Source organism: Macaca fascicularis, chromosome 1, assembly GCF_037993035.2.
Source record: "Macaca fascicularis isolate 582-1 chromosome 1, T2T-MFA8v1.1".
Taxonomy (NCBI): domain Eukaryota; kingdom Metazoa; phylum Chordata; class Mammalia; order Primates; family Cercopithecidae; genus Macaca; species Macaca fascicularis.
In genome coordinates this window covers 156,656,883-156,670,664 of record NC_088375.1, presented here as the reverse complement: position 1 = coordinate 156,670,664, position 13,782 = coordinate 156,656,883, and the positions used below count along the sequence as shown (strand labels likewise).

The 13,782-nt window shown below is 36.9% G+C and overlaps 1 protein-coding gene across 16 annotated transcripts in view; it reads right to left on the bottom strand.

The window, feature by feature from the left end:
- Positions 1-13,782, bottom strand: part of FUBP1 (far upstream element binding protein 1) — a 39,619-nt gene that overhangs the window by 16,144 nt on the left and 9,693 nt on the right. For 8 of the 16 annotated variants that reach the window (XR_010582625.2, XR_006691323.3, XR_006691377.3 and 5 more), the window contains 12 exons: positions 12,949-12,987; positions 12,426-12,465; positions 11,849-11,901; positions 11,687-11,758; positions 11,496-11,553; positions 9,845-10,007; positions 9,646-9,744; positions 9,420-9,521; positions 9,022-9,124; positions 3,208-3,308; positions 2,713-2,854; positions 1,907-2,067 (listed from right to left, as the gene is read on the bottom strand). Coding sequence is in view for 11 of the 16 variants with exons in the window: in XM_045368451.3 (XP_045224386.1) it covers positions 1,907-2,067; positions 2,713-2,854; positions 3,208-3,308; positions 9,022-9,124; positions 9,420-9,521; positions 9,646-9,744; positions 9,845-10,007; positions 11,496-11,553; positions 11,687-11,758; positions 11,849-11,901; positions 12,426-12,465; positions 12,949-12,987 (1,133 nt within the window). In the remaining 5 variants the exon portion in view is untranslated. The remainder of the gene's footprint in view (positions 1-1,906; positions 2,068-2,712; positions 2,855-3,207; positions 3,309-9,021; positions 9,125-9,419; positions 9,522-9,645; positions 9,745-9,844; positions 10,008-11,495; positions 11,554-11,686; positions 11,759-11,848; positions 11,902-12,425; positions 12,466-12,948; positions 12,988-13,782) is intronic. The other 8 variants (XR_012418429.1, XR_010582626.2, XM_065533358.2 and 5 more) reach the window with 1 other exon arrangement.

Genomic DNA, 13,782 nt, shown 5'->3' with positions numbered 1-13,782 from the left:
TTACTATCTTTTTTCATCTTAATCACAGAAATCAGGTCTTTATCTTCAGCTCTTCTCTCTACATCTACTTGCCTAACATAAGACAACCATCTTGACAATATATTCCCAAACTGCTTGGGTCCTATATCATCAATTGTCTTCTGAACACTTCATTGATAATGTTAACAGCTAGTTGGTTCACTATTAAACCAAACTCCACCTCACAACCTATTTCTGTCACTGAAACCCCATTCAGATCAATAATTTATATCCTTTTTGGCCTTTCATGTATCATAATTCTAAACAGCACAAACATTCCCTTTTTAAGTCCTTCAATAAATCAGGATATTTTATATCCTTATCATGCATGCATGCCACATCATAATTAATAATGCTTAACTGATTTCTGTTTTGTTAAGCCAACAAAGACATTACACTTAACTGTCCTAAAATGCTCCTTCTGAGTAGTTAACACAACCAGGCGACATGCTGGACAAAATGGTAACACTATATTTTGTTGTAAATTTCTCACTGCAAAATAGGGAAACTAAACTTCATGACCTTTAAAGTTATTTTTATTAACTTGTCTCTTTAAGTCTCCAATTGCTGTCATCTCTCACTTTATTATCCATTATCTATTCTTTCCAAATAGTAAAAATAATACTGAAAAAGTAGCAACATTTTTTAGGGCTATGTGCCAGGCATTCTTTTAAGTGACACACAGGTGAACGTTCATTTAATCCCTACAACTCTATGAAATAGATACAATTATCCTCATTTTATAGGAGGAAACCAAGGCACAGAAAAGCCTGAGCAACTTCTCCAAGGTCACAGACCCAGTAAATGATTCAGAGAAAAGAGTCCGTGCTCTTAATCACCACACCAAATTGCTTCTCTAAAACAATCTATCTTGTTTTACCATGAATCCAACAGAAATCCTGATCCATGCATGTAAGGCTAATACTGTAAAATCAAAAACCAAGATGTGCTATTCATTTTTTTTTGCTATGGCATCAACCTCCTATCATTACTCCACAAACATCTTCATTTTTTGAACAATTAAACTATCCATACAACAGAACTTACAATGTTTGTGTACATTTTATAAGATGTTCCTTAAGCATCTTTAGTACATCTATTTTTGTCTTCCCAAGTACACAGAAAACAGCGTCAACCTTGTTTTGCATGCACTCCATTCACAGCATGGCAAACACCAAAACTAATTTTTCCTAGGAAATTCTGATTAATAATTTAAGATGCTCCCTGCACACTTTGTGTTAAAAACTCCAGTAAGACACCATCTGCCTCATTTACAAAAAAGCAGTCAAAGCTTTTTATACTTTTTGTTCTAACAGAAAACTTTTCTGGAGAAAAAAACCCAAACATCTGTGTAAAATCAGATGCTGGGCCCTATCCCAGACATTTTGAGTCAGGTCTGTCTCTGTATATTATGTGTAGGAGTTGGAAGCACCCAAATAGTCTACATTTTAAAACCCCCAGATGATTTGTGAGCCAGTCCAAAAGCTAGGATTTACGAATTTCTACTGCAGAGCGGAAGATGCATCTGATTTATCTTGTTTGCCTTGCTGGGGTTCAGTATAGTAAAATCTTAATAAATAATGAATTCCCATTAACTGTGTCCTTCAAGTATGTTCCACAATCCTACAATAACACTAATATGATGCCTGCACCCTCCTATCTATCCACATTCAAACGTAAGGTTGTTCTCAAAACCTGTAACTGCACATTTAATTAGGTTATTTTCATTGCTGGAAAATCTTCACATTGTATCTATTATAGGTATCATGAAATCTATAAATACAGACTAGTAATTATATGTTTTCCTTTGATGTATTCGAATAAACGTCTTAATTTAACTACAATCTAAGGGTCTACACTATAAATTAAAAGTTTAAAGTATACTCACACCAATCTTTTCTTCTATGAGTTGCCGAGCATAATCTATCTGTTGTGGAGTGCCACGAATTGTAAATAACTTCATATTAGGATCTGCATTTGGTGGAGGATTTCTCTGAAGCTCTATTCTTGCACCAGACTGTTGGCTTATGCTTTTTATGGTTTCACCTCCTAAAATAAAAGACAGTAATTTCTCTAAAGGTTTCAAGGGTATACTAGAAGCTATTTAGAAGAAAATGGTCACAATTAAATGGGCCATTAAAAACATGGTTTGGTCAGTCAGTATTCTACTTGACAGTATTGTATTAAGATTTTTCATTTAATATTCTACACTTTAAATCAAATTTTAGGAAGCATTTCATGCTTCTCTTAAAATACATTTACATTTACTTAGTATGTTTAAACTTAACCTTAATGTGATTATAATAAAATATTTGAATAAACTGCTTTTAAAAGCAGTATAAATATAAACTAATACACTTATAAACATTCAAATTTTTAAAATATGAGTCGGGAAAAACCAAAATGCACAAACAAAAACACTCAAACAACTTTTTGGGTCAAAAGACCTTTCTTATGCTAATAATTATCTTAGTTCACTTTCTCTAGAAGCTAGTAAGATTAAAATCCTGCTCTTTTTATAAATATACATTAGATCCTTCATTTATGTTTTACTTGTTACGTATTAACATAAGAATGCGTTTCTACTAAAACACAGCCAGAGAAAAAGCATTGCCACTTGTTTACAACAGCAACAGAAATAGTGTCCAGAAAAATGAATAATGTGTTAAACATTAAGAGTTTAAAATACATTGCCTTTTCCTATTATTAATCCAGTTTTCCCAGTTGGCACAATAAAATTAAATTCCTGTAGTCCACCAGGTGGTCCCATGTTCCAGTTGCCTTGACCTCTACCTCTTCCTCGACCACCAGGTCCAGGTCCACCAGGATTACCAGCCTATAGAGAGGAATAGACAAGAAGGAAAAAAATCAGCACAGAAATACTTTTTTTCATGATAAAATTATTATGTCTATTTTTCCCAGCTCTCAAATACCTGAACCATAAATGTAGAGATGAACTGGCCCAAATAATCATAAGTAATAACATTTTTTTAAATTAAAGAGTAAATAAGGTAGCACTTAAGGTAGTAGTTCTTCCTGCTCCAAGATCTTTACCTTAAAACAATTTAAACTTTCTCCATTAATAAAGCATCATCAAGCAGACTCTGATATAGAGGAAACTTCAGATTTCATGAAGGAAAATATTTTTCCATAAAAACAAAAAATGAAAATGTTAACTTTCTATCAAACCTGAACACTTCGAAGAAGGTCTGTAATAATTTCTGCAGCATGTTGACATCGGTCTGGAGGTCCTGTTATTTGTGCTATCCTCTCAGGTGTTGTCCCATCATCTTCAAAACAAAGAAACAAAATTAATTAAACAATAAATGGGTGTGGCACCCAAGATGACCGAATAGGAACAGCTCCAGCCTCCAGCTCCCAGCATGAGCGACACAGAAGGGTGATTTCTGCATTTTCAACTGAGGTACCAAGTTCATCTCACTGGGGTGTGTCGGACAGTTGATGCTGGTCCGCGGGTGCAGCCCGACCAGCGAGAGCTGAAGCAGGGCGAGGCATCGCCTCATCTGGGAAGCGAAAGGGGGAAGGGAATTCCTTTTCCTAGCCAAGGGAAATTGAGACACACAACACCTGGAAAATCGGGTAACTCCCACCCTAATACTGCGCTTTACCAAGGGTCTTAGCAAACCGTACACCAGGAGATTATATCCCAGAGATCAAACTTCCCAGAGCTAAAGGAGGAACTACGTAACCAGCGCAAAGAAACTAAAAACTTTGAAAAAAGAATGGATGAATGGATAACTAGAATAATCAATGCAGAGAAGACCTTAAAAGAACTGATAAGAGATGAAAACCATGACACGAGAACTACGTGACAAATGCATAAGCTTCACTAACCGACTCGATTAACTGGAAGAAAGATTATCAGGGACTGAAGATCAAATGAATGAAATGAAGTGAGAAGAGAAATGTAGAGAAAAAAGAGTGAAAAGAAATGAAGAAAGCCTCCAAGAAATATGGTATTATGTGAAAAGACCAAATCTACATCTGACTGGTGTGCCTTAAAGTGAGGGGGAAAATGGAACCAAGTTGGAAAACACTCTTCAGGATATCCATCCAGGAGAACTTCCCCAACCTAGTAAGGCAGGCCAACATTCAAATTCAGGAAATACAGAGAACGCCACAAAGATACTCCTCAAGAAGAGCAACTCCAAGACACATAATTGTCAGATTCACCAAAGTTGAAATGAAGGAAAAAATGTTTAGGGCAGCCAGAGAGAAAGGTCGGGTAACCCACAAAGGGAAGCCCATCAGACTAACAGCGGATCTCTCGGCAGAAACTCTACAAGCCAGAAGAGAGTGGGGGCCAATATTCAACATTCTTTTTTTTTTGAGACGGAGTCTCGCTCTGTCGCCCAGGCTGGAGTGCAGTGGCTGGATCTCAGCTCACTGCAAGCTCTGCCTCCCGGGTTTACGCCATTCTCCTGCCTCAGCCTCCCGAGTAGCTGGGACTACAGGCGCCCACCACCTCGCCCGGCTAGTTTTTTGTATTTTTAGTAGAGACGAGGTTTCACCATGTTAGCCAGGATGGTCTCGATCTCTTGACCTTGTGATCCGCCCGTCTCGGCTTCCCAAAGTGCTGGGATTACAGGCTTGAGCCACCGCGCCCGGCCCCAACATTCTTAAAGAAAAGAATTTTCAACCCAGAATTTCATATCCAGCCAAACTAAGTTTCATAAGTGATGGAGAAATAAAATCCTTTACAGACAAGCAAATGCTTAGAGATTTTGTCACCACCAGACCTCCCCTACAAAAGATCCTGAAGGAAGCACTAAACATGGAAAGGAACAACCGGTACCAGCCATTGCAAAAATATGCCAAAATGTAAAGACCATTGAGGCTAGGAAGAAACTGCATCAACTAACGAGCAAAATAACCAGCTAATATCATAATGACAGGATCAAGTTCACACATAACAATAGTAACCTTAAATGTAAATGGACTAAATGCTCCAATTAAAAGACACAGACTGGCAAATTGGATAAAGAGTCAAGACCCATCAGTTTGCTGTATTCAGGAGATCCATCTCACAAGCAGAGATACACATAGGCTCAAAATAAAGGGATAGAGGAAGATCTACCAAGCAAATGGAAAACGGAAAAAAGAAGTGGCTGCAATCCTAGTCTCTGATAAAACAGACTTTAAACCATCAAAGATCAAAAGAGACAAAGATGGTCATTACATAATCGTAAAGGGATCAATTCATCAGGAAGAGCTAACTAACCTAAATATATACGCACCCAATACTGGAGCACCCAGATTCATAAAGCAAGTCCTTAGAGACTATCAAAGAGACTTGGACTCCAATACAATAATAACAAGAGACTTTAACACCCCGCTGTCAACATTAGACAGATCAACGAGACAGAAAGTTAACAAGGATATCCAGGAATTGAACTCAACTCTGCACCAAGGGGACCTAATAGACATCTACAGAACTCTCCACCCCAAATCAACAGAATATACATTCTTCTCAGCACCACATTGCACTTATTCCAAAACTGACCACGTAGTTAGAAGTAAAGCACTCCTCAGCAAATGTAAAATAACAGAAATTATAACAAACTGTCTCTCAGAGCACAGTGCAACCAAACTAGAACTCAGGACTAAGAAACTCAATCAAAACCGCTCAACTACATGGAAACTGAACAACCTGCTCCTGAATGACTACTGGGTACATAACAAAATGAAGGCAGAAATAAAGATGTTCTTTGAAACCAATGAGAACAAAGACACAACATACCAGAATCTCTGGGACACATTTAAAGCCGTGTGTAGAGGGAAATTTATAGCACTAAATGCCCACAAGAGAAAGCAGGAAAGATCTAAAATCGACACCCTAACATCACAATTAAAAGAACTAGAGAAGCAAGAACAAACACATTCAAAAGCTGGCAGAATGTAACAAATAACTAAGATCAGAGCAGAACTGAAGGAGATAGAGACACAAAAAACCCTCCAAAATATCAATGAATCCAGGAGTTGGTTTTTTGGAAAAGAGCAACGAAACTGACATATCGCTAGCAAGACTAATAAAGAAGAAAAGAGAGAAGAATCAAATCGACGCAATAAAAAATGATAAAGGGGATATCACCACCGACCCCACAGAAATACAAACTACCATCAGAGAATACTATAAACACCTCTACGCAAATAAACTAGAAAACTTAGAAGAAATGGATAATTTCCTGGACACTTACACTCTCCCAAGACTAAACCAGGAAAAAGTTGAATCCCTGAATAGATCAATAGCAGGCTCTGAAATTGAGGCAATATTTAATAGCCTACCAACCAAAAAAAGTCCAAGACCAGACGGATTCACAGCCGAATTCTACCAGAGGTACAAGGAGGAGCTGGTACCATTCCTTCTGAAACTATTCCAACCAAGAGAAAAAGACAGAATCCTCCCTAACTCATTTTATGAGGACATCATCATCCTGATACCAAAGCCTGGCAGAGACACAACAAAAAAAGGGAATTTTAGACCAATATCCCTGATGAACATCGATGCAAAAATCCTCAATAAAATACTGGCAAACCGGATCCAGCAACACATCAAAAAGCTTATCCACCATGATCAAGTGGGCTTCATCCCTGGGATGCAAGGCTGGTTCAACATATGCAAATCAATGAACGTAATCCAGCATATAAACAGAACCAAAGACAAGAACCACGATTATCTCAACAGATGAAGAAAAGGCGTTTGATAAAATTCAGCAGCCCTTCATGCTAAAAACTCAATAAATTCGGCATTGATGGAATGTATCTCAAAATAGTAAGAGCTATTTATGACAAACCCAAGCCAATATCATACTGAATGGGCAAAAACTGGAAGCATTCCCTTTGAAAACTAGCACAAGACAGGGATGCCCTCTCTCATCACTCCTATTCAACATAGGGTTGGAAGTTCTGGCTAGGGCAATCAGGCAAGAGAAAGAAATCAAGGGTATTCAGTTAGGAAAAGAAGAAGTCAAATTGTCCCTGTTTGCAGATGACACGACTGTATATTTAGAAAACCCCATCGTCTCAGCCCAAAATCTCCTTAAGCTGATAAGCAACTTCAGCAAAGTCTCAGGACACAAAATCAATGTGCAAAAATCACAAGCATTCTTATACACCAGTAAAAGACAAACAGCCAGCCAAATCATGAATGAACTCCCATTCGCAATAGCTTCAAAGAGAATAAAATACCTAGGAATCCAACTTACAAGGGATGTAAAGGACCTCTTCAAGGAGAACTACAAACCACTGCTCAGTGAAATAAAAGAGGACAGAAACAAATGGAACAACACACCATGCTCATGGATAGGAAGAATCAATATTGTGAAAATGGCCATACTGCTAATTTATAGATTCAATGCCATCCCCATCAAGCTACCAATGACTTTCTTCACAGAATTGGAAAAAACTGCTTTAAAGTTCACATGGAACCAAAAAAGACCCTGCATTACCAAGACAATCCTAAGCCAAAAGAACAAAGCTGGAAGCATCACGCTACCTGACTTCAAACTATACTACAAGGCTACAGTAACCAAAACAGCATGGTACTGGTATCAAAACAGAGATACAGACCAATGGAACAGAACAGAGTCCTCAGAAATAATACTACACATCTACAGCCATCTGATCTTTGACAAATCTGACAAAACAAGAAATGGGGAAAGGATTCCCTATTTAATAAATGGTGCTGGGAAAATTGGCTAGCCATAAGTAGAAAGCTGAAACTGGATCCTTTCCTTACTCCTTATACGAAAATTAATTCAAGATTGATTAGAGACTTAAATGTTAAGACCTAAAACCATAAAAACCCTAGAAGAAAACCTAGGTAATACCATTCAGGACATAGGCATGGGCAAGGACTTCATGTCTAAAACACCAAAAGCAACGGCAACAAAAGCCAAAATTGACAAATGGCATCTAACTAAACTAAAGAGTTTCTGCACAGCAAAAGAAACTACCATCAGAGTGAACAGGCAACCTACAGAATGGGAGAAAATTTTTGCAATCTACTCATCTGACAAAGGGCTAATATCCGGAACCTACAAAGAACTCAAACAAATTTACAAAGAAAAAAGCAAACAATCCCATCAAAAAGTGGGCAAAGGATATGAACAGACACTTCTCAAAAGAAGACATTCATACAGTCAACAGACACATGAAAAAATGCTCATCATCACTGGCCATCAGAGAAATGCAAATCAAAATCACAATGAGATACCATCTCTCACCAGCTAGAATGGCAATCATTAAAAAATCAGGAAACAACAGGTGCTGGAGAGGATGTGGAGAAATAGGAACACTTTTACACTGTTGGTGGGACTGTAAACTAGTTCAACCATTGTGGAAAACAGTGCGGCGATTCCTCAAGGATCTAGAACTAGACATACCATTTGACCCAGCCATCCCATTACTGGGTATATACCCAAAGGATTATAAATCATGCTGCTATAAAGACACATGCACACGTATGTTTATTACAGCACTATTCACAATAGCAAAGACTTGGAATCAACCCAAATGTCCATCAGTGACAGACTCGATTAAGAAAATGTGGCACATATACACCATGGAATACTATGCAGCCATAAAAAAGGATGAGTTCGTGTCCTTTGCAGGGACATGGATGCAGCTGGAAACCATGATTCTCAGCAAACTATTGCAAGAACAGAAAACCAAACACCACATGTTCTCACTCATAGGTGGACACTGAACAATGAGATCACTTGGACACAGGAAGGAGAACATCACACACTGGGGCCTATTGTGAGGAGGGGACAGTGGAGAGGAATAGCATTAGGATATATATTTAATGTAAATGACGAGTTAATGGGTGCAGCACACCAACATGGCACATGTATACATATGTAACAAACCTGCACGTTGTGCACATGTACCCTAGAACTTAAATTAAAAAAAAAAAACAATAATAAATGTATGTCAAAACTCATTGCTGCCAACACTTACAAGATTATTATATGCACTCACCTGGCTTAAACTGAATTCGAACACCAGCATCATTTTGTATTTTTTTGATCATCTCTCCGTTTCTTCCTATTACAATGCCAACAGCAAATCTTGGAATGGGGACCTTATGTAAAAAAGACTGAGTATTAAGAAAACTAGCTTCTCAGGGTTTAAAGTAAAAAAAAGTATTTAAAAAAAAGCACCATTTCCTGAAAATCTGCCTCAAATCATAATAGTACATATAATTTTATATTTATAGCAAATAGGGTGACAAGATATAAAATACTTAATTCTGTATTCTAAAGTATAAAGGTGAAATAAAAGGATAACAATGTTAGAGCTATTTAACACAAAACAGAAAACACTACTATATTTACGAATTAGCATACAACCATTTCTGAATGGGTATTTTTACTTACATCTATCCCTTCATTTCCTCCTATTCTTGACCCATACTCATTCCGAACTTCTCTGAAACCACCTTGATCACGAATTAACTCTAACACCATTTCCTTGGCTTGCTAAAGTAGAAAAAGTTAGCTAATTTAGAAAGCACGTCTCAAAACATTTTAATTATTCATGCATATTTTGCCCAACCCCATTCAACCCAAACTCTTTCTTTATAAAGTATAAAGTTAAGTTTACTTGAACTTTATATGGGTCTCCTGTAATCCTAAGAGGTTTGTCAGCACCAGTGTTTTGCGGCCCGTCTTGAATCATAACCATTTTAACTCCCGCCCGTTCCTGTTATAATCATAGAAATAATACATATTAACAAAAGGGAGCAGACAAAAATGGGCATCAAAACAGACCAAAAGTAGCCATTTCACAAACATAACAATACCTGAAGCTGTTTAATAGTTTCTCCCCCCTTTCCAATGACTAATCCTGCCTTGCTAGCAGGAATCATGATTTCTTGAACTGCATTTCCCGGTCCATCGCCATGATGGAAGCCAGGAGCTGGTCTTCCTTTTTCAACAATCTGGTCCAGTAACCGTTTTGCTGACCTGTTAACAAATTAATATTTAAATAGTAAGTTGTAGCATACCCAAGTTTATTCAAATAGAGAAATACAAAACAATGTAACCAAGTACTCCTCCTACCCCAATTCAGGATTAGGTGCCTTAATGCTAACTTTAACAATGTTTTTACTTTTAACTGAAAGAAAATGCCATCAAGGGTCAAAGATTGAGAGATTAGGCAATAAATTTTCTAGATATACAATTTTTATTTTTAAGAATAGTCCACAATTTCCAAGAACTCTAATGCTAAAGTTATCTCAGAATTAAACTGATTCTTCCAAGAACTAAAAGATTTATTTATTTACATTTTTAAACTACCATTTTACTTACTCATATGCTACAATTATTCATTCAACAAATACTTAAATATCAACCATGTGCAAGTGCCATTTTAGGTAATGGGGTGGTAACACTCAAAGAGACAGGGTTCCTGCTGGAGTGGCTTCGTTTCATTAAAATAAGTAAAAATAACATGTCAAATGAATAACGTATTATTTGGAAAGTGCTACAAAGAAAATCAGGCTGGGGGCAGTGGCTCACGCCTATAATCCCAGGACTTGGGGAGGCCGAGGCGGGTGGATAACGAGGTCAAGACATTGACACCATCCTGGCCAACATGGTGAAACCCTGTCTCTACTAAAAAAATACAAAAATTAGCTGGGTGTGGTGGCATGCACCTGCAGTCCCAGCTACTTGGGAGGCTGAGGCAGGAGAATCCTTTGAACTCGGGAGGCGGAGGTTGCAGTGAGCCAAGATTGTGCCCCGGCACTCCAGCCTGGCAACAGAGTGAGACTTCATCTCAAAAAATAGAAAAGAAAAAATCTAGTAAAGGGGGGGAACTAATAACGCAGAAGAAAGTACAACTGCAGGCTGAACCTTCAATAGGAAGAAAGGGCTGGCTTTAGGCACATGAACACAAAGGAAAGCAATTACCTGAGTACTATGTGAACAGAGAAAAAAAATGAAGGCTGGTAGGTTTAGCGGTAGGGGAAAAGAAAAGCTTCTTATCATTCGTTTCCATTTTCTCCGTAAATAAGCTTAAGAAGGAGAGAGGTGGGGTTAGATGCTGAAGATTTGGAGATGGGGAAATATAGTATTAAAGAGCCTTGGAGAGGAATGGAAAAGTGAATGGAACTAGGGAAATGCAGACAACACAACAGTCCACTTGAGCTTAATGTCTGAGTTTTAGGTGTCACCAGTCAACATTACTGCGCATTCTCCTCCAGGCTACACTTCGCTTTGCAAGTAGAGACTGGAGTAGATATGAAGTTGTTTTAACCATTTTCTGTGTTTAATGATAAACCCTAATTGAGAAAGGCATGAGGCATAAACTTCAAAGGAGTCAGAGGACTTGGGAGGGAAGGAGGCAACGAAAGAGTAGTGTAAAATAAAGCAGTAACAAAGAGCAGAGAGAAAATTCAAAGAGTTCTCCCGTTGTTACTTTAAGTCCATTTTAAAGATTTTCAAACTTACTGGACAGATTCAGGTGTTCCAGTTAACATACAGGACCTTTCTGGAAGGCCACCACTGTCTACAATTTAAAACAAAAATAGAACTTCAGGTCAAAAGATTAAAGGCAGCATTATTAGTACTAGAAACCTAAAAGAAAAAAAAAAAGCTACTTTTCTAGTCACTCTGAAAATACCAAGAGAATGTAACATTACCAGGAGCTATCTGTATTTTGCATCCAGATTCCTGTTGTATGCGTGAGATCTGTTCACCTCCTCTGCCAATTACTAGTTAGAAAAAAAAAAGTTTTTTTGGTTGAAAGATTCTAAAGTATGTTTTGATCATGTTTTCAAAACTTTAAAAATCAAGTTACTTACTAAATCCAACCATTCCATCTGGAACTTTGTATTCTTCTGTCATTACAGATCTGCTAAAAAGTAACAGAAAGTACCATTTTTCCTTCAGTGAAAGATACTTTGTTTACAAATAAAAGATAATCTATTAATAAAAATGGAAGTCTAATGTCTCCCAATGGCTTAAACTAAGGTTCTATGCTCAGACTCATGTCAAAAAATATGGTCTTATTACTTGAGTAGTTAAATTAAGAATTTTAAGATGATACATCAAGTGAAGAAGGGATGATCAATGGAACAGTCTGAAGGCATGAACTGTAAAGGAGTTGGAGTGGAGTTTAGAGAATGTCATCTTAACAGTTACTCTAATTCACCCCTGTTCTTCTAAACTGTGGCTAATTCCCTCTCTCTCTCCAAATCACAAATTTTTCTCACTCAAAAGAAAAATCATCACTTTATGGTACCTTCCCAAGGGGAGTGATATGAACTAGGTACACCAAAAAATACAGACACATATTCAATATATACCAATGTGGTTGTGTTTTTACATGCAGCTCAACCAAAACTTGCAGAGTACTTTTTGAAAAGTTTGTGACTATACCTTTGCTGCTGATGCATCGGTGGTAACTGTGTTCCAAAAGCTATCAAAAAATTAAATAAAAATAAAACGAAAATTCAAAATTTAAAGTTACTTATGTATTTAACAACAAAATCACATCAAACATTCAAAAACCTTTCCCTAATGCACAGACAACACCTTGAAGAGAGTCAAATTTTATACAGAATATTTATATTGGCACTGACAGGGGTAAGAGAGCCAATGAAAGGGAAGACATTATATTAGCAATGGCACAGAACAATATAATTTCCTTTTTCAAGTTGTACAAGCGTAGATCAAGAATTGGAGTTGTTAAATATGTAAAATAATTCGGCAACCAATCCTTACATATACCTGGCCACAATTAATGGGACAGATTGTAAAATAGGAGAAAAAGGTACATATTTACAAAGAAGTTCAGGCTAGCTGATCCAAAATACTCATAAACCAACTAACTTCAAAGATACCCAATAATATGAACAAAATCTTAATATAGCTTTTGACCCAGTTTAAAAGGAATACTTACAGTCATTTTGAGGAGCAACTTTCTTAGCATCTGGTTGATCTGCAAAATTAAGTGTCTTTTAATTTTTTTCCAATTAAGTACAAAGCTTCTCCCCTCCCAAACAAGAATAAATATAAACATTTATTGAAATATCTGAAGGTACGGTTTATCATTTGAACCAAAACTGCCAAAATTCAACACAAACTCAGTAATCTAAAAAAGAAACTATACTTCATTCTCTTCACATTCAAAAGATGCACAGACATTAAAATAGTTATCTGATTCTTAACAAATCACTGACCTTAATGTATGTTATGCACATTAGAATGATACAAGACAAAGTACTTTAGGTCCATTACTAGCAAAATATCACATGCTAAAGGCTAATGATGCTTCCACCTCAGGAACTGAAGACTGGGGGGAAAAAAGCGTATCAAACTACAAAAATCTGACATATTAAAAGTTGAGTATATCGGACAGTGACCACAAAGCTATGCCCCAAAAAATTAAAAAAAAAAAACAAACCCCACAACATTACAAGGCAATCTCAACTTAAACTGTTCTATTATTTATAAACAAACATTTCACTGTATAAAACTTTAGCAAAAAAAACACAAAAAACAAAAAAACTCAAGGCAACTACATGACTACCTTCATCTAAATCCATTACACAGATGAATACAATGCATACCTTGGAACAGACAACCTATAGCTCAAAGTACTACATTCTCCTCCCCCCTTCAAACTTAAATGATTAACCATCAGAATGTTGTGCAGCAAAAATTCAGACACATAATCCAAGAAATATTTGTGTCCATTTAAGAATCCACTGGTTTATTTCACGTTTACATACTG